Below are 22,089 nucleotides of genomic sequence, written 5' to 3'. Positions count from 1 at the left end.
CAGGCCTGTGAAGCACAACAGATTTATGCCTGCTGAAGGAAAATACAGGGTACTCTGTTATTAATATGTAAAGTCTGGAGATGAAATAACATCTGTATGATGGTCTACTTTGGTGGACCACGTGTTCTTAAATCCCAGCCTTGCTCTTTTAAACTATTAAGTCTGTCATAAATATTTGATGACGAACAAGCTTATAAAAAGAAAATGCAAAATATGAATAGAGGGAGAGCAAGTGTGTGATTTAATTTTTAATTAATTACCAGCATCTAAAGTCCATCTTCTGTAACAGGCAGAAAGTAACAAATTTCTTCCTCACTGTAACCTGATCTAAATGATGAACATTGCATTTATTTGTATTTTTTAAAGGAAAAGGATAAATCATCATAGAAACAACAGAACCAGGAAACAAGGTACAACAGTCTGGTTTTATTACCATATGTAATCAAGAGCTTTTATTTCCCATCTCTCCTCCTTTTTCTTTTTCTTTCCTGCCTTTTTTTTTTTTCTTTTACAACCGACATTAAGTTGTGAATCATATGTTAGGGGGATGTGGAAATGAAGGGAAACTGGTGACATCACAATACTTTACAACTTTACAACAAATGAGAGTCTGAATTTGTTGCATCTACCAGTGTATAGCAAGGGTGGAAAGCAAAGGCACACATAGGTTCATGAACCCCTCAAAACAGAGGGTGGAAGGGAACTGGGGTTGGGAAAGGATGAAAACAAAAGACCCACCGAATACAAAATGAACATTTCGAGGTCAACCCAGTAACTGCGCTGTATGTTGTGAAGGCAGGTCGCTGCACAAGCTGTTGCCATGATTATCCATCTCTATATTTTGGGAGAACGCTTTGAGGGATAATATCAAGGGAACCCTGCTTCAGGGGCTTGGAGCTTGGTAAAAACATTGTTAGTTGGTTCTTTTTTAAAAAAAAAAACCTTGCTACCTACTGTTTTCAAAGGGTTTTCAGTTTGTTTTTATTAAAACAACAACATTGCTTTGGATACAGATCTATCTACTCCAGTCTGCATAGTTCACTACGGGTGAACAAAACTGTTTCATAAAAGAAGCCATGATGAAATGAAAGAACATGCAAGCACCCTTGTTACACACTTTGGTGTAGACCATCCAGACTTTATATATACCATCTATAAGCTAGTGGACTTAAAGTCTGTCTTTTCAATCATTCAGAAACAGAACCAAAACCCTGAAAAACAAATGGAAGTATAAAATTTTAAAAAACAAATTGAAACAGAAACAACCACCTTACTCAAACATACTGTTCAGTAGATATATATATATATATATATATAAAAAGCTTAGAAGCGATCCCCATCATTTTTCTACAGTATGTTGACACAGTTATTGTAACAGATTAAAAACACAGCTACGTTTTTGCATAAACTGAAAGACTGGAAAGGAACTTACACGCCTGCGCACACACACACGCACAAACCTGTGCGTGCGCACACTCCCACGCTAGCTACATGCACAGTCACACCAAAGAAACAAAAGAAAAAAACCCCACGTTTTTCCCCAAAGAAGTATATGCAGCATCCTTCTGGAGCAGCAGGTAGCTACAGCAGGAGCCTGCCTGCCTGTCCTAGCTCCATGTGCCCTGCATGCTGCAGGATGTGCGGATGGGCTTTCTGCAGGGCTTGGCCCCTCTCACCAGTGCTGTCCCCTGCCAGGGGACATACCAGCTCCATGGACAAGGGTGTTAGTCATTTTCCTGCTGCCAGTGAGAATGATCTCCACGCTGACATGCTGTAAAGGGGGAGCGGGAGGTGGGGGAAGGCAGAACCCCCAGCATGGTGCCTTGGGAGCATCACTGCCTGTGGATGGTTTAGAGAGAGGACTTGGCACAGCTAGAAAGTCAAATTGGAGGGTATGGTGCTAGCCTAATTTCTTTAGGGATGTGGGGTTACGACAATAACCACCACATTCTTCTTTCAATGTCTTTACTCCAGTTTTTGAAGGGGCTTGGAGGAGGAAGGATCAATAAATATTTGCATTACTCAAAGGGGAAAAAGAAAAAGGTTTTACATACTACAGCTCACAAATATACACAACTGAGGGTGTAAGGCACAAATTTACATGTGGAAGAAAACAGGCTATTCACAGATATATTCCCACGAAAAACCCGTGTGATAAGACCATAATTTATGCATGGTAACAGCCGGCATATTAGCTAGTTCACACTGTTTGAGGATTTTGTTTGCCGTCTCACATGCAAGGTGAAATGAGATGGCACATCACAAGCTGGTGCCTTCACAGAAAGTATTAGCTACTGACAAAGCCATGTTGATAGCAATGGTGCACAGATGTGCAGCTTTTAAGTTTCGCTTGCAGTTGCTTTAGAAGTTATGAACTCGCGGTATTTGTTGCTGTCTTAGGTCAGAGGCCCAGCCAGCTAATTAGCTGAGAGACTTAAATAGATATCCCCTTTTTTTTTCAGCTAACCAGGCAGTCCAGGCACAAAGTTCAGAAATCCAGCTCCAACTAATCTAACTCAGTGAATTTCTTGGAAAAATAAAAGAGTTCTAATTACTCCAGTTAATGGGTTTCACGTTAAATAGGTATAACTTTCAAGGTACTTCTCTGAAAAGCTGCTCATGGGATGATAATGCAGGTCAGTTCCTTAGGAAAAACAAAAGTTGAACAATAAATAAGAGGAGTTACTCATGTTAACAGTCACATGTTATTCATTAAAAGAGAAGGGTAGCAGAAACCTATGTTGTAGTTTGCCCAACCTGGCATTTAACTGCTGTGACCAAACGGCTGTAACACTGAAGGGCATCATTTCACAGTACCTGCTAGTAGTAAACTTCTGCCATTGTTAAGTCAGAGTTAGCTTTATCAATTGGTTTTTTTTCTTTTTTTTTCTTCCTTCTTTTTTTAAAATTTTTTTTTCTTTTTTTACGTTTGTGTGTTTTTTACATTTGTTTTGCTTTTCAGAGCACTCTTTCCCAGTTCAGGAATGCACTGTGCAGTTGGGGGCAGGGGGTGAAATGTCACAGTCATTTTCACCTGTGTGCTTTTGGCTCAATGTTTGTGATGGAGGATTAGTCTTTTGAGCAAAGAACTGGCAGGCTGTAGGGGTGAATCCTGCAATTACAAACCTTCAACCATGGGTCATATGGCTCGGGTTTAAAAAAATATTCCACTTTTCCCAGAGAGCAGAAATCCAACACATCTTCAGCTTGCAACAACTATCTTCTCAGAGGAGCGAGTGATAACAGTTGCAGAACACTGGCTTCCAAGGGCAACTTCTGTGTAATTGCCATCCTCCTCCCGCTCCCCCTCCCCCCTCTGATTATGTACATGCATCGTTGGGCTTCATGGATGTGGAAAGCGGAGCAAAGGAAGGTTTGGGAGGTACGTCTGGCTTTAGCGAGGGCGTGCGTTTCAAGCCTGACCTCGTCAGTGAGTTGTAGGCAGTGAGACTTGGCTGCCGGGATACAGTCACAGCCTGTGCCTGAGCAGCGTGGACCTGTATGGAGTCCACTCGCTGCGGGGCCGGCGGTGGGTTGTCACCCCGGCTGAAGCTCTGATTGCGGGAGAGGTGGGATGAGTTGGAGGAGTTAGTGTTGTTTCTTTTGAGGGTTGATGCCTGATGACTTCTCGTGAGGGAGTTTGTGGGGTAGCTTCTCTTGTAGTCCACGTTGTAAGCAGAAGAGTGCATCTCCAGCCGCTTGCTCAGGCCGCTCTGTGACAGCGAGGCACCCGGGGGCCCCAGGGATGCCTCCCGCTGGGGGACTTTCGGTGGCATGCTGTCAAGATTTTCCACCAGGTTAACTCCGTGGCTGGGGCTTTTGCTGCTGAGGTGGTCCTTGATAGTTTTGTACTCAAGGGTGGCATTCTGGTCCTCCACAGACATCTGAGCCCCATCGCTCATTTTTGGCTGGTCAACATACTCATGCTGGTAACCTTGCTGGGCTATGGGCAGGACCACAACACTGGGGATGTGGCTGGGAGAAGCCCTGAGTGGCAGGTCAGTTGGGATCACTGGTGATGCCATTGAGGGGATATCTTTTGTGCAGGCATTGATGAGGTTCTGGTTTCTCTCCCATTCCCTACTGCCTCGGCTGGGCTTTCTCTTCTGTTGCAGGGTTGGGGTGGACTCAGGGGTTGGCAGGGCAGCCAGGTCCAGATGGTGCTGGTCAGCTTTGATTAGCATCTTGGCAGTGCTGCCTGGGGTAGTCAGCTTGCCATTGTGCATCAGAGGTGTGAGGATAGCTTCAGGCTTTGGCTCCTTGGACTGAGCATCCCCAAAGAGGCCACTGAGCTTGGAAACACTGCTCATGGAGCCACGGCGGGAGTGGGTCAGCTCCTTCTCCTTCCTCTGCACAGCAGCCATGTCTCTGCGGCGGTGGTCGCAGATGCAGTACACTATGATTCCCGAAAAGACGGCCCCCATGACAAAAGCAAGAATAACAGCAATGGCCAACAGGGTGACTGGCACCAGCTGATCATGACCTTTCAGGTAACTCTCGCGAATCACTCCTGCAATAGACAGCATACAGTGGTTAAACAAACTAAGGACGAATGAGGAGCGGGGAGGTGGGGGAGGCTACTTATCATTAACTACTTTATTCAAAGGCATGCCCCTGGGAGGTTGGTTTGCGTTTTGCAGGGTGATTTTGTTTATCAGCTTGCTGATAAAATTTGGAGACATACTGTACCTGCCAGCTACATCTTCCATGTGCAGCCTTCAGCTTTCCGTACAGCTTTCAGATCTGGAGCTGAAGACTACAAAGTTCAGGAAGGGAAAGGGAATTCACTTGCAGGACAAATACAATTGGTTTGAAATCCTGGCCCTGGGCAATTCACACTGACTTCAGCAGATCAGAGCTATTAGCTCTCCTCCTCTGACATATTGCTCATTGCTGACCTTCCTCTTTCTGATCTCACCTAGGCTAATACCATCTTATTTTTGTAAGTAATCATCTTATTTATGGTAAGTAATTCTCATTGAAAAGCCTTTAAAGGGAGGAGAGGAGATAGAACCTCAGCGAATACCAGAGAAGTGTATTCCACATTGTTTAAGGCTTCTTTCTCTCTCTTCATTCTGTTTTCTCTGTCATGTGTTTTATAAGTCAGTGTCACATGCCTGAGCTTCAGGAGGATGCTTGAGTAACTACGAAAGATAGAGCAGAGTGTTGAAATTTATTGAGCCTGCTAGATGACTGTCCTTGCTATTTTAATTTTAAAAGCTCTCTCTTTTCTGAACACATGAATAGGTTGACCTCTGTGCTGAAGCCTATGCTTTCTTTTCTAAAACACCTGACTGAGTGCCTTATCCTATGGTTCTGTGCTGTGGTCAGAGGTCACTGTCAAATCCCACTTGGCCATCCAAGCACCACTGTCTGAGGAAGTGTCTTTGGCAGAGTGCACCTCCTCCATCTGAAGTCCCTAATGCAGCATTAATGAATACTCTGAATTTCTGAAGAAAGTCAGTTTTTTTCTGTTACAGGCACCAGGCCAGCAGCACTAATGAAACACAAGCAAAAAGCCTGTAGTATGTTTTTTTTCATTTCTGGTTTTGTTCTTACTGCTTACAAGGAGCAGCCACAGTTTGACAAGGAACTAAAGGAACATCTCTCCCATCTCTTCTTCCAGAGAGGGCCCAAGTGCCAGGGGATTAAAAGCTCCACAGGGGATTAAAAGCTCAAAGGAAATGTAATACTTGTCCTTATTACAGAAGAGACAGCAAGGCAGAAAATACAACTCCAAGGCTCTCACAAGACTTTATGAAGACACAAAACTTTCACATTGTAAATCAACTTCTAAAATAAGGTCTTTTCATGTGTTTTGTACAGAAGGTATTTACAATGCAGAATTAGAACCAAAATACCTCTCACCAAACTATCTTAAAAGAATACTTAAAAGTTGCCACTAGCTCACAGAAGCCTTTGTTAAGTATTCTGGATAGATATAGTATTGTTCACATTTTTCTGTTCCAAGTTAACTGCAGCATTTAGGTGGAAAAGGGATATTTGTTTACAAGAGATGAACTTCATATTTAAAAGCAAAACAGCTCCTGTAATCATAAGCACCTGCATGTGACATCACAGCTGGGTGCCACAGAAATTATTGTGCTACGACAACACAAAGGATTATGATTTCACAAGGAGAATAAATAGCAAGAGCAGATGATCACTTAAGAAAATAAGAATCCGGCATTCATATAAATATCCTAATAGTAAAATGTAAAGGCAGGAAAGTAAAACTCAGAAAACAACATAAAATTAGAAACAATCTTCAAATTAAGTGTTTCTAAGAGAACCCTTTTTTAAAGCCCAGCAGCTTCTTCAAAGGCAGATTCTACTATTCTTTGTCATCAGCACTTAACAAGCAGCAGTAAAACCTAGTTCTGTAATTTAAATCCACGTACAAAATTGCTATATGTAGAAGCACAGTCTAGTGGTTACAGCACAGTCAGCAGGAACTATATTTCACTGCAAACGTGTTGGTCTCCTGTGGTCCTTCACCTGCTGATATTCACATGCTAGACTCTGCAGCATTTTGAGGCCAAATTTACTTAAACTTGTAAAACTGTTTGCAGTGATTAACTGGAGAATCAGATACAGAGTCTTAAATGGATGGGAAGAATGGTCACGAAGTTAAGAAAGGCTTTGCCTTAAAAATCTGATTTAATGGATTTCTATGCAGAGACTTCTCAGGCATGTCCCTTTGAGCACTTGTCCAATGTGTCTCGCATGGAAAAAACTCAAAATCTCTGCTCAATGCCTACCTAAGGGTGTAAGTACCTACAGTCAAAGCCAGCATGGGTCTGTGAAAGGAAAGTCATATCTTACTATCATATCTTACTTTCTTCACTGAAAGGGTGGTCAGTCATTCAAACAAGCTCCTATGGAAGTGGTGGAATGATCATCCCTGAAAGTGTTCAAAAAGCATGTTAATGTGCCACTTGGGAACATGGTTTAGAAGAGATCATGGTGGTGCTAGGTTAAAGGTTGAACTTGATCTCAGAGGTCTTTTCCAACCTAAATTGTTCTATGATACTATGATTCTAACATTCTTTTATATATAGGCTGGCAGCAAGATGCTGGAGTGCAGCCCTGTGGGAAGGGAAATGGCATTTTTGGTTTATGGTAAGCTCAATATGACTCAACTATGTGCCCTGGTGGAAGAAAGGGCCAACCATATACAAATATTGGAATGTGCCCAGAGGAGTACAACAGAACTGGGGAAAAGACTACAGGGCATCAGTGATGAGGAATGGCTGAAAACACATATTTTTTTCAGCTTAGAGGAGACCTCATTGCTATCTAAAACTTCCTCATGATGAGGAGTGGAGGGGAAAGTGCTGCTCCCTCTCTCAGGTATCTGGTGATAGGATGAAAGGGAATACCTCAAAACTCATGTCCATGCCTGACATTTCCTACTGGCTGAGGGAAACTTCAAGTTCTGCACTCTCAGTCTTCTGCTTTAGGCTAAGTCCTACTCTGTCAGTGATAGCCTTCAGCACAAAACTGTATCACTGCATACAAAAGCAATGTGAAATCTTCAGTTTTAGGTTATCAATAAGTATCAAAACATTAGCACTCACATTACAAAATTGCTACACAGTCCAGACTGAGTGACCCTTTGTGTTCATGAAAGGGGTAGTTGAAATGAAGTGCACACTGCAGGTGTTTTATACACAGAAATTTATGACTGTCTTAAAACAGCCTGATTCCAGCTATTTCCCCTTGAACTCAAACCTTCCTGATGTTTATTACGTTTTCTACACTAAAAGATATTTAACATTAGTGGCTTTGCTCTAGGCAGGCAGATCTTCTCTGGACACAGTGTCAGGTTAATATATAGTTTATTTTTTATCAGGGATCGCTTCCATGTGTCATTAGTTATGCAAGCAATCCCACTAACTTAAATGTAAATAAAATAAAATAGGCAAGATTTGACCCTGCATCAATGTCTGTGGAATAGGTAAAACCAAGCAATAAAAAAGTAGGAGAAATGCTCAGCATCCTACTGTCATGACCACAGGGTGGGTGGGGGTGGTCTGGAATTTAATATGATATAGGCTGATAATGGTGGTTGTTGTCTATCAACATATTCAAACCTTAACATCAGCAGTAACTGCCTGCACAGTCTGGGATGAGTAAGGAAGTGTGTGATCCCAATCATGTCAAGTTTGAGGGGAACTGTTCATGCCACCTTACAGACTTCATTGTGTGTGCTTTTACTTATCCTGCAATTCTTCAAGAACCGCACAGTCCACGTGGCAAGTCCAGCATCCTTCATTTGCACTCATTATTCAAGGAATTAAAATGAATGGAGAAAATAATCAGAAAAATCTAGGGTCTACGTTTTTGAAAGACAAGTAAAGTATTTGGACTCCCAGCTTTGAGGAAATACTTGCTATTAAAAAATCTTACAGCTATTTATTATCTGACATAGTTTTAAGACATTATGTACTGGAAAACTGACTGGCCTGGCTTCATAGAACCAGACTGTAAAATATGTCTGATATAAGTATCATCATATTGTACTTATTTAATAATACAGTTATTATTCTAAATTAAATACTTTTAAAGTGTTATGTCTAAACTTTCCTGTTTGCAACATATCATTTACAAAACTGAAAAGACTTTGCTTATTTCATTTTATGTGGTCTGAATCCATACTCCTGACTATTTTCTCTAGTGTATGGAGACCTATCACTTTGGGTAACAACAAACTATTCTTTTGAAAGGGATAGTTTTGACAGAAATACCTATATAAACATTGTACTCCAGAGACGTGTGATGGTAAAAATAAATCAAACCCAAAAATGTTACAAAGACATAGATGACATCAAATATGTGCACCTCCAAAGATCGTATCTTACATGTCATGTCACTAATGCCACAAATATGCTGACACTGACCTCTCTGAAGTCTTCCATTTAAGTCAAGCTCTCTCCCTTACAAATCACAGCTGAGCTTACAACTTCAGGGTCTTCCTCCCTGTGATGAAGTATTACTTCTGGCTACTAAAAGAGCCAGTCTAGTCACCTGGTATTCTCCCTTTTCCATGGCTATTCCGATTCCCATAGACAACCTGATCCTTCCACCTCCATTAACTTTCTGTAATTTCATCCCACATCCTTTTGTCTGCATCTCCTAACATTGCCATTCATTTTCTCAGTCAGTATACCCTGTGCTGTAGCAGTCTGGAACACGCAAGCAAAATCACCTCTTCTTACTCATCTAATGTTATTCTGCTATGCAAAATTAATTCCTTCTTCCAGCAGAGCTTCTAGGTAAGGTACACAGTTTGGGCTGGCTGGTTGGTAAAGAAGACATTTAGAAGAATGTTTTCAGACCTCCAAAGTGATTCAATTCTGAAATGAGCTAGTGCGTGTACAAATCACAGGTTGAGCATTGATCTAACTAAAGGTAGTTGGGGAATGACCAAGGAGACATTACATTTTATGTCAATAATACTTATTCTTTTGTTAAAGTTCTGGAAGATGTGAAAAGCAGACTTGTGGAATGTCTCTGGGTAAAAATAATACAGAAAAGACCAGAGGTTATACAAAGATATAGGTCACTTGTATGCTAGATTATCATAAGCAAGAAGGTGAGCCTCCTTCTTTTCACCAATTAACAAAAGTATTCAGGCTTTTGGACAGTACATATGCTAAAAAAAACAAGTTAAAAAGCAAGATGTGCAGAGTGCTGAAAAGGGTATTGTATGAAGATGCTGATGAAGCTATTCTGGAGATGCTCTGCTCCTTCTAATTCTAATACGAAAGAAGTTCCAAGGGCAGAAATGTAATTACGATGAAATAATCACAAAGGAATAGAGTTCATAATTCTAAGGAATACATGGCATGTGCATAACTTGTGCATAATAAGAATAATGAATATCAACATAAAAAACTTCATTAAAGGAGGATAGATAAGGGAAGACATGGAGAATGAATTATTTACTCCTTTTCCTGCTGCAATTTTCAACAAAAATTCCCACTCTGATCTGCGATCAGAAATGTGACAAAGTTAGGGAGTAAGTGTTGACCATGATAGAGAAAAGAAGTAAACCTATTTAATTAATACACATTTTTGAATTGTCTTAAGAAATTTGTCCCAAACTGCTTAACTAGCCAAAGCAATTTCTAGACACAGTAAGGTATCTTGGACAACACTGGAGGAAGTACAAGCATAAAGAGCCCTGGAAAAGGACAAGTATATTACATGCCTTTGTGAATAGCCAAAGGGTGGACCCAACCAAACACAGACCTGCCAGCACAATCTTTAGAATGGAGATGACACTAGTACAAGTAATAAAACAATCAATTTCAAAGTAATTAAGAAGGAAAAAAAAAGGAAAGCAATTTTTCCAATAGTAAATTCCATTAAAAAAGACAAATTTCCTTGCTTGGCAGGATAAATGGCTTACTTTTTGTGGGGAAGGAGTAAGTATGATAGCCTTTGACTTCTCTAAAGTCTTTGACTTATCTTCTTAGAAGTAAATGAAAGCGAGCTACAACCTGCTAAAAAGCTGCAGTTGCACAGTGCTGACCAAAGGTTTCCCTGGAAAGAGATCTGAAGTAAGGTGTCTGTCTCAGGAGAACAGCAATTAACAGAAATCTGCAGAAAGGACACCTCCACTCCAGAGGCCCAGCAAAAGCTGTGTCCTTTTAGCACGTGCAGCATAAAAAGAAACATCTCATGATGAAGGCACATTTCCTTGTCTCACCTGCGATCCCTGTGTGACAGGAATGGCAGAATATCAAGAAAAGCCCCACAATCACAATCCTTTCAGTTCTGGCGTATGCTTTGCAGTGAGTACAAACTGAAATTCCAGCCTGTAACCCTCACAACTGGTCGATGAATGAAAACAAACAGCAAATGACTTCCAAGTTTGAATAGCTTGATGGGAAGCTGTTTTAGTGATACAAGAGTTTGGATGCTACCTTCTTCCACAACTAGGCTGAAGTTGGTGAGGATAACTCAAAGGACAGACAGCCATATCTGGTCTGCCACTGCAAGTTCCGGTGTGTGAATAACAGCTACCTGTCCTGAAAAGTAACACCTTTCAGTCTGAGCACTACAGTTTGCTGTAGTGTGGAGACAAAGAAATGATTTATGGCTGGGAGCAGTGTACCCTGAGCAATGAGAAGACCACATGCCACGTGCACCACGATCGCTTTGTGATCAGATCCGCAGGGAGCTGTCACTGTCTGTCTTTCCAAAGTTGCCTGTAACAGTTGGTAAAGTAATAACCCAAAATGGTGATACACATGAAACTTGAAACATTGAAGTGGGAAATGAAGAATGATGTTTTGGGAGGGAAATGAGGGAATAACTATCAGGAAATAAGGTAATATTTATCTCCTGACCACATATTAAGAGCAGTTGAGGAGTGAGTGCCATTGCTGTGTTAAATGTCACCTCTCTAAATGGGAATGAGCCCACTTCCATCTCCAACAGCTACAAAATCACTTGAGACTTTCCACAGAACAAGTCATTGTTACAGAAAGGCACAATGATTTCTTTACTATTGTTATTTAAGGGAAAACTCAGCAGTTAATTTCATTCTTCAGTACAAGCTTCTCTGTCAGATGTACATCTCCCTCTCCTTAGGCTTGCAAGAAACACTGGTAAAAAAACTCATTATGAATGGAGGTTTTTATGGGCTTCAGAATACCTTTTAAAAATACCACTGAATAGGTTTTCAACTTGAGTCTCTAGTTGTTAGAAATGTGTTTACAGGTTGTCTCATGCTGCTAGAAGACTATTTCGGACTGGTAAATCCCTGCAGGTATTAACAAGCTTTCTTCCCCTTTTTTAACTAGCAATAATAGTTTTTAAAAAATCAAAAAAAACAAAAACAAAAACAAAAAACAAACAAAAAAATGAAACAAAAAAAACCCCAGACAAATTTAGACTGAACTCTGAGATTTCAGTGACAAAAAAATAGAGGAATGACCAAAGTCTACCCTGCACTTCTGAGATCTTATCTCATGTTTTCCCAAAGGAATAATTTCAAGATTTGACATAAACCAACCACACTATTATCCCAATGATTAAAATAATTGCTTTGTTATAAACAGTAGCAAGGCTTTTTCTTCATCTTTGTCCTGGCTGCAAGGACTCATTGTGCTGACTCAGTGCAATACTACCCAGTACCCATTTTTCTGGACTCTTGGTGTCACCAGCTAGAAAAAAACCAGCTCAAACATTCACAGTTAAAGCTGCTGGAAAATGCTTTTCCCCTGCCTTCCCTCTCAGTAAAACTATATTGTTGACTTGTAAAGGTCTGCAACTCTTAAGTTTTGCATGACTGTGTTGAGAACAGCAATCCATCTCCTCTCTTATGCCACTCTAGGGCTCTGAAAGTCAGTTGCCTGAGCTAGTAGTCTGAGGTATCCAGCAAAGAAAAAGTGGGTGCATGCAGTTGGAGAGAGAATGAATTTGTTAAAGAAAAAACCTTCAGCTACAAGAAACCTGGGGATCATTGGAAGTGTGAAGAGAAATCATACTTCAGAACTATGAAAACAAAATCAGTATATATAATGTAACTGAAGTAACATGCAACAAAGCCCTGGAAAAGATCTAAGCAATCTGATCAGCTATAGTGGCCTCTGTTAGGGTTTTCTGGCCCCTTATCAGACCTATTTCAGAAACAATCCCTCCAAGACAGGTTTATCAGCTGATCTTTAACAGTGGTTTAATTTCTCCTTTCAGCTGGTTCATCGTTATATCATTTCTCTCTACTTTCCACGAATGACTGCCAACATGACTCTCTATAGAAAAAAAGATGGTTTTCAAAAAGAAGGGAGATCAACATGTCCATATGAGATAACTTGTGACTCTTGCAGCAACATTTTCAGAACGGATTTCAATTATCTGTTTATAGTTCGATTATGACCCTGCAATCCAATTTTTCTGCATGCCACAGTGGCCATACAAAACTCACATCATGGCCTTTTGAATTCACACTTGTGAATTTTGAAACAAGAGATTATTATAGATGGAGATTACAAAATCTGAACCAGAAAATTCATGCTCAGATAACTTCCACCCACACTGGAGTGAAGGGGAGGCAAGACCTGAAAAAGACTGGAATAGCCAGCTCTTAAACCTTTTTAAAGTGTGTTACTTCTGACTTGTAAATGAACCAGTTTATTAAGTTTGCAGGTATGGGAGAAGGTTTGTTTGACACAACCTCCTGCATATGTAATATAACAAAGGTCATTACAGTCCTGAAGCCAGCCCAATTTTGTTTGTCCCAGAGGCTAAGCTCAGGGCCAGCTCTTTCAGTAGAAAGCATTTGACAACCTTTCTCCCACTGGCAGGTGGTACACAGTGGCTGATCATTTTGAACTTTCCTGATTTCAGTACTTTCCTTCACCTCTCACCCTTTCCCACTGAGTGATGATAATTTTAGATGCCTTTGCACGATGGAGAGTAAGCAGACACATCAGGTCGTTTAAAAAAAAAAATCACAGGCGTTCACAGTAGTTAAAAACAAGATGTATAAAATCCAAATGTCAAGGAAAATTAATTCTTTTGTAGCTTGTCTTGGCAGAGACAAACTTTATGCTGCTTTGCATCTTAAAACACAAATTTCCTTTAAAGTCTGCAGCATTTCCTCTAATGACGTAAGAAACCTCAGTGCACATTCCGGGACCTTTCTACTATGCCTGGGATAAGCTTAAACACATACAGCTGCTCTTTATTAGCTTACTTCAGGGGATCTTTCACAGCTGGGTTAAAATAGATTTACATATGTTTGGCTGCATATGCATGATTTCAGGGCTCCAGAGAAGTTGTTGTAGCCTGCAAAGTGAATCTCTAATCTTCACAGTTCCCATTTCACTGCATGGAGCTCCTCTGATGGCACAGAACAAGTGTGTGTTTCTTTTTTTTCCGTTTTTTTTTCCTTTTCCTGATGCAGGCATTATGTATTCTGAGCAGCCCAGTGCCTTTCTGGAAGCAGTTTTTATGAACAGTGTCAAGGAAAAAGAAGCTGTCGCTGAGAAATTCTGTGGCTTTTCCTCTCCTTTTATACAGCCTGTTTTGAACTATGGCCTTTCTGCACAACAGGAAAAAGTAAAGCTTGCAGAATGTCAACATAGGCAGCTCTGCTTAGCAGGCTGAAGCTCAAAGCAGCCTTATGGTAGAATTTGGGTTAAATTTCAAATACCGCATATAATCTAAAAGCAAAAATTGTTTCCTCATCAGCTCTGATCTTCTTTAAAGACACAAAAATGTAAATGCTAATTTTGAGCTAGTGGTGCAAATGAACACATCACAGCTGAACAAACAAAAGAGTAATCTATTAAACATTTAAAGACAAATAGTAAGACAGTACCCTATATTTCCTATTCCCTGAGGCCCCTGGAAATCATAACTAAATCATTGAACAACTACGCGACCAAGCCAACAGTGTTTATTCATGCACATAGACTGTGTTTCTTAGGGACAGTCCTTCTGCCCACAGCTGGGCTGCTGGAGCATGTCAGGAACGTGGCTGGATCCCTTGTTAGCTCTGCCTTTGTACAGAGGGAGGACGAAACCTCTTGTGTCATTAAAATGCCATCATTGTATATTGCATGACAGAAAGCAAACACTGTGGATTAACTCTTCATTTCTCCTCCACTCATGAATACAGCAGGTGTAGTCAAAAGGCCTAGACTTCAGAAGTAAAACATGCCCCTGCCAGGGATACTGAGAAGACTGCTTCTTCCAGGAAGACTTGCAGGTGTTGTAGGCAAAAAATAGATTATACATGTCACTAGGTTTACCATTTCCCTTTGTACTTGCAGTCCCATTGCCTCATCTGCCTTTGAATACATTAAGTGACTGAGGAATTGTGATGAATTTGAAACACTGGCTGTAACAGTTAGCAAGACTAATTTTACTGTTAGTTCTTCTTCGATATCTTACTACTCTTCAAGTATAAATATCAGAACCCTTCCTTCCTCTGTTACATTAATTCAAATCCATAGTATGTCCAGTAAAGCAAGCATAGTTACTCCAGCCACATCCTGAGGTAAAAGATAGCATTTCCCTGATGGACTTCACGTCTGGATGCTGCTATGATCTCACTTAATTTTCTTAATTTACCTAATTTTCTTAATTTCCAGTGGTACCTTCTTTTATGCATTTTTCTGTCTTATTTATAGTTCTCTGCTTTTTTGTAAACCTAATTATTTTTACCACCTCCCTACCTTGCAGATGCTGTGTGTACATTAATACTTTAATGCCATAATCTCACTGATGTTTCCTGTGTACATTTTTTAACATGCTCAGTAATTACTATGGCCAGTCTGCTTCCCTGAATGAGGTGAAAGTGCAGCTTTATCTCAGAGGACATACTTCGGCAAGCAGATGCCTGCCCCAGCTCCATTAAAGCTGTCCTGAGTCCAGCAGTAATCTAACTATGGTAGTGTGGGTAAACAAGTGTCCTCTCCAACTTACATTCAAATCCCATACAGACACCCTCTCAATTGTCCAGCAGCAGGCCAGGCAGACATACCTGTCTGCTTTACCAAACATCTCACAAACAGCAGTGTTGCTGCAAATAACAACTTCCCCGGCCTTCCAATCAGTTCTGGTACTGGGTGAAATTTAACTTTACTAGAGTAATTTGTCCAGTTTCTGCTCATGCTCTTACGTCAACCCAGCATTTTCCAGTGCTGCAGGAAAACCAGGGAGCTTACACAGCTAGTTAGTCAACATGAAGGTAGCTCCTGTAACAAGGAACATGACTGGCTTTTTCACATTTGTAGACTAGCTCTCAAGACACGTTTACTGATCTACAGATACACACACTTCCACATAAGAGGTTAAAACCTCATTTCTTTTCCTAGCATTGGAACCCTATCAATTTTTATCATGATCTCTTTTCACTTGGTGACATATAGTTATTCTCCTCCTTTCTAAACACAGTGTAGGTGAGATCAAAACTTTCAGGGAAGCACAGCTGATGTTATCAAGTTGTCTTGCCATGAGCAAGTAGAGATAAACTCTATTGTCTTTCCAGGTCTTGATGCTGGGTATATGAAAGTAGCTGCTGATTTGATATAAGTAATATAGTTCAATGAGTGTGAACTTCACACTGACATACGAAAAAACCCCTGTGTACACGAAATTAATTCGTCTTACTGGATGAGTACCTCAGGACCTTGCCTGTTGCTGGTCATATTTAGCCAAAAAACATATGAAGTGCTGCAGAACTGTAAGATTTCTTTAACTGAATAGAGACCCCTGTTTTGTGGAAATAAAGCTGAATGCTGTCTGTAAAAAAAGAGCAGTGCTCTGTATGTTCCTTGTTATGAGCCATGATTGCACAAACCTCTGGGCAGGCTGTGGTGAATGCAGGGGGTTCAGTGTGGACAGCAGGCAGATGAATGGACAGAGGGCACTCCTGCACCGTGCCCTCCTTTGAGAGGCTCATTCAGCAGTGACTACACATGGAGAATTGCTGAACTGTTTGATGGGAGCTATAAGCTGGTAGCAGGAATTAAATTTCTCTAGCGACCATGGGCTCAATGTCACTACTGATGGCCTTTTCTGCACCACTTGGTAAGGTCACGTCCTTAAAAAGTGGGCATCCTTAAAAACCAGCAGTACTCAGTGTCCACCCAACATTGTGGCTGCTGTCGCACTCATCCTGCTTGCTTCCAAACAGGAACTCAGTATTGATTTAAGAATAAAAATACACCTATTTAAAGAATAAGAAAACACCTAGAATATATGCGCTTCTTGAAAGACTTCTGGAGTTATTTCAAATGAAGGCTTTGGTCAGATGTTTCTTCACAAGCCTAAATTGTCTGTCTCTGCTGGTACTGTTTGCGTTCAGCAACTGCAGATCTTTCAGGCTCTCCAAAAATACCCCTCTGTCTCTTTCTACAAGAACATGATAGTGGATAGCAGTAGCTTTGTAGGGCTTAAAAAATGTGCCTGCTTTCCCCCTAACCTCCTTTTTTTATATAACAGTTACTCTTTTATTTTCTACCACAATTGTGGGTAAGATGGGATGGAACATGAACAAGATGGCATATTATTGACAGCATCCAGCTGGTGTTATTTTCCAATTAAAAAATCCTTGATGGGCATATGAAGAACTGTCTAAGTTATGCCCAATTGTGACAATGCTATCAAGCTGCACCTTCAGCTAAGATTTTATTTCACAGAAGATAAGCAATCTTTGGTTGCTGGTAGAAGAACAACAGTTTAATATCCTGGCTAACATAAAGTTGGTGATGAATGCGCTGTTAGCCATTTCCAAATGTTTGCTGTATTGTATAGCTGTGCCAGAAATGCGTCTTAATGCTTCCTGAGAAACTACTCTATAGACTGCCCTAAGCCCTTCTAATGCAATTGGAACTGTTAAAATATGCTTCAGCAGGGACCCTGACTTACTTTGCTCTGCTGGAGCAGGGAGAGCTGTTAGACTATCAGCTGGTGGTTTAAGAACACCAATGCTCAGTGTACACAGAATTGTTTGTGTATTTAGTTGCCTAACTGTGACAAGTCTCTTCTGGGCATGAGGGACTGAGATTTTAAAAAAAACCTTACAGCTTTGCCAACAAAACTCTTTTTTTTGCTCACAGGGATGTTAGGATGCACATTCTTGATACAATGGTAAATTTGCACTATCTGCTTCAAAACTTTCCAATAGAGTGCCCTTAAGACACTTTTTTGGCAACATGAGAATAACAACATATCTTTTCCCTATCCTCTCTCTCAGCTACTGGCACAATCTTAGTACATGATTAAAGTCTAGCAAAAGTAATAGCAATGGTAACTGGATATCGGAGACTATAGTGCCTCACTAAATGAGTTTGAAGGAACACCTGCCTAAATACCTGACTAAACGAAGGAAATTCAGAGGAACAACTGCTTTCCAGACAAAATGGCATTTGTTATCTGTACTTAATGTTCAATAAAACTGAGATTGCAAAACCTAAATTATGCCTCTCCAGGTTTTTCATTTTTTAATTAACTGCATCCTGTTGATCAGTAAGCACCAGCCCATGTTGACAGAAAGAATTAAGCGTGCCTTTTTTACAGTCAAAGAAAACTAATAAAAATGGAAAAGTTATTTGGGATGCTTCCTACATAATTAAAGAGATGCTGATAACCATTAACTAGAAGTTAATGTGTATGAGAAAAATGTAGGTGGTGCTTCTTACAGGGCAAGTAATTAAACAGCTGACAGTTTACAGACCATATTAAAAGTGCTCTGAACCAGGACTGTGAATGTTTAGGTCACTGTAAAATTACTACATTACATCTGAGCTATTAATTAATACACTTTTTGAAACTAGGCACATCCTATATGAGAAAAATGAATTATTCAAGTATCTTTAACAGCATATTGACATTTTAATTGTACACTGGCATAAACAACATTAAAAGGTGCTTTAAATGTCTTTCAGCTACTAGGTTTTCTGCTATTAAATCCCTTTGAACACAAAGCAGTTTCAAAAATGTCTTGTTTAAAGGGCTAGACTGCGCTCTCAATTCAGCATCTTTATATGGCACAACATCTCCTTATAATCAATATAAACATCACAAAAATGAAATTGGGTGTTACTCAACATCCTGTCCACCAACATGCTTTGGTATTTCTAGATAAGAGTAGTGGCTCTGTGGAGCAAGCACACCCTACAGCGAGTTCCCAGCTCTTGATAAATATGTCAGTGCTACAAAGGTCACACAAGAGCACGAGGCAGTCTGTGTTCCTCCACTGAGCTATCCTCTCCAGGTGACAGTGGATGAATGCAGCTGGGGATCTGGTCCCTCACACAATAGCTCTAGTGCCCTGAAACCTGAGCAGCTGCCTTGACAAATTAGGCGTGGCCTCTTTTATTGAAAAAGCACATCAGGGTCCTGGGGCAATGACAGCTTTCCCCTCTTTTAGTAAGTCAAGCTCGTACTGCTCATTGCAGCCTGGAAACGGATAGCCTGACTTGAAATCTATGCAGGTGGACAATTACAGGTCAAGGATACCTGCTGTTTCCAGAAGCCACACTTGACATTTGATGATATCTATTTTAAAATTCACCATTCTTTTATTTGTAGGATCTGCTAATTTGGGAGCAGAGAAGCTCTGTTTTCATAACCAGGGGTTGCACATCAACACAACCTCTTCTGTTATCAATGATGTAATTTTTTTTTTGGCTACTAAACAGCAAATGGCTCTTGGTTCTAATCTTGCCACTCAACATTTCCAGTTCTGCTAGTTAAATCTGAAATCTGTACTGTTAGTGAAACGTAGAAATGTTTTGAGTTCTGAAAATGTTAAGTGAGTGCACCAGTGCTGAAGTATAGGCATTTCTTTAAGTGTGGCACAGGCAGTTGGTGTGTGCTGGAATATACCCCACCATTATTTTGATTTCCTCATCCTTCCCTGTCTTTTGCAGTTAAATTTGTTCCTTTCCTTACACTTTCAGATGGCTGCTATAGAAAATCTGTGACGAAATGAGCTGTAGCTTTCTTTATATAAAGTTTGAAATGAAGACTTAGTCACAAAGAAGGCACACTGAATCACTGCCCCGTACTCTATTATAACCCCATGTTTGACTAAAATTGGCTTAAGGATGTGGCCCTGCTCAGGGACTTAGCTCCTGACATCTTTATTGAATGCCTTGTCTCTGCTCTGTCTCTTAACTCTTGTTCTCAGGGAAACTTAGAAAAACATCAGAAAAACAAGTCTGAAGAAAGTCTGTTGTCAGAAACATCCTTCCAGCATTCTTATTTCATGAATTTTATATACAATTTCCATTTTATTAATTAGCATCTACTTTTCTACTGTCACTGTTTGAACTTGAGGATGTTATCTGAGATGATTAGCTGTCTTTAGCCCTGGGAGCAGACAGCTCATACATGCAAGACAGAACAGAAGGAGGATCAATGTCATTTCTCTAGACAAGCCTGGTGTGTTCCCTTAATCCTGACTGCACAGCCCTCCTGGTGCATGTCACAGGATACCAGTGATTCCAGTGTGGTGAGATCATCAATCTTCTGGCAAATTTGTGAGTTATTAGACTGGTCTAGTGACTTAGGTATCTGGCCACTAAAAACTATGCTGGGAAATTTGGTCCCACATAACTACTAACAATGGCTTTCTGGTGTTTATCTGATACAGCGCTGAAACAGTGCTCCACAGTAGGTATGCTGGGATTAGTTTATGAGACATTCAGTTCCTGGACAAGTTGCTCATTAGAGGCATTTTAGGCAAATATAGGGTTAGTTGTTTGTTCTAAAAAAAATATTTTTTTAAAAATTTCAACCAAGCAACCAGTATATAAATAAGGCCTCCCTCTGGAAACAGGGATGTTTACAATAAGCTGAGGCTAATTTACTTAAGAACATTTCAGAAAAAAATCTATAGATTTTTGTTTAGCACAGACTCATCCAATCAACCTCTGTTTTCATCCTAATGGGAAAAGTTGGTACGTTTTAATCTAGATGTGGCTCTATACAAGTTTAAATGGACTATGTCATCTTGTCTACGTAAAATCACTTTGTGAACCACTACAGCTCTGAGTAACCACACCTCTCACTCCAAATCTCAGCCACATGCTACAGAATCATAGACAAAATCAGAGCAAATTCTCTACTCCCTTTCTCACAACATTCTTTTACTAGACTATGGGCAGAAGACTTAAAAGTATAGTAAATGAAGGATCTGGTCTGATTCAATCTTAATTGTTTCCTCAGTGCTTGAAACTTAGTGATCTGCAAAGTACTTGTAATTGTTTTATGTTTGTGCATACAGTGGTTTGAGATATGGGAATGAATAGCAGTGTTTGCATAGTTTCCCCCAGAAGCACATGCTTTGGGTGAATACATCTCTTCCCAATCCCATCCTTCTCCCACAAGCCTTACACTTGTTTCAGCATCAATCAGTTCCTTCTGACCGTGTCAGGATGATGTCACCGATGAAATACAGAGTATTTGCTTCACCTTGACACCTTGAAAGTCCAAGCCCTTCCACTCAGACCTGCAAATACTGACTCAAAACCTAAGTTTTGACATATTTTGTGCCACTTTAATTCCTCATCTGATTTATTACATAATGCCAACAAGATAATAACATTCCTCTGTTTTCTCTGACATAGAAACTGCTTTGAATCTTTTAGATCCTGGTACATATTAGCATATAAAAATATTTTTTTGTAAAAATATACTCTGCAAATGTACTTCTTGGTGCAAAACTCAGCTCTCCTGTGATGAATATTGTTTAACTTATGCAAAAAAAAAAAAGAAGAAATTTATGCAAAAAAAAAAGTCTGAAGCTTTGTTTTGCCACAGATTTTTTTCCCCACTCATTTCATGTCTACTTGTAAAGTATCTTGTTATATCAGCACTTTACATTCTTTATCATAACTGTACCTGAAGTTTCTTATAATTTTGTCTCACTGCAGCAGAATCTGCCTGAACATTTGCAGACTCTCCAGAGACAAGCATTGTCAGCACTTGGCAAATCTTTCAAGTAGTGATAATCACAGTAAAATTTAGTAACACTGCCACTTGTGTACAATATGAAGTATCTTCTGGAGGCAGGTTTTAAAAGGCACAGCTCTTGGGCTCCCCAAGAGCACAGCCCTCTCCAAATAGAGGAGTTGACTATTGCTAATGATTTACCAGAGAAAGAGCTGCAGTAATTAATAATAATAATACAGATTATACATTCTATAAAATAATAGGTGCTACCAGATACTGTCTCTAAAGCAGCACTCCTGATATCCAAATAAACTAGCAACTCTTAACTCTGTAAACTGTGTTCATCACGTCCCGCTTCTAATCAGTTTTTTACATTTGTTACATGGATATCAACAAAAGCCTTGTTAAGGAAAGGAGATACCACCTCACAATCTTTCCCTAATGAGTGCTGAGACAAGTAAGAATACAAGCATTAAAGACTGCTAAGCACTACAATTTTGTCGTTCAGTGCCCAGCTCAGCCACTTCCATCCGAATGCTGTGAAGAAGGAGCTGTAGCAGAGCCACAAAATCATAACCTGAATTTTCAACCAATTTATCAAAACTGTGATTACAAGGCAGGTTCTAGGCAATTAGGGAATAAATGAGAAAACCGAGCTGTTGG

General features: G+C 40.1%; 1 protein-coding gene across 5 annotated transcripts in view; it reads right to left on the bottom strand.

Annotated features, from left to right (window-relative positions):
* Positions 1 to 321: 321 nt before the first annotated feature.
* SEMA6A (semaphorin 6A) overlaps positions 322 to 22,089 on the bottom strand; it is a 119,565-nt gene continuing 97,797 nt past the window's right edge. For 4 of the 5 annotated variants that reach the window (XM_032097167.1, XM_032097171.1, XM_032097172.1 and 1 more), the window contains one exon: positions 322 to 4,510. In XM_032097167.1, coding sequence (XP_031953058.1) covers positions 3,321 to 4,510 — 1,190 coding nt within the window. In that variant the 3' untranslated portion in view covers positions 322 to 3,320. The remainder of the gene's footprint in view (positions 4,511 to 22,089) is intronic. The other variant, XM_032097170.1, reaches the window with a different exon arrangement.

This window comes from Corvus moneduloides, chromosome Z (genome assembly GCF_009650955.1).
Source record: "Corvus moneduloides isolate bCorMon1 chromosome Z, bCorMon1.pri, whole genome shotgun sequence".
Classification (NCBI taxonomy): Eukaryota; Metazoa; Chordata; class Aves; order Passeriformes; family Corvidae; genus Corvus; species Corvus moneduloides.
The sequence above is the reverse complement of the archived record's forward strand: the minus strand, read 5'-3'. Positions and strand labels throughout refer to the sequence as shown.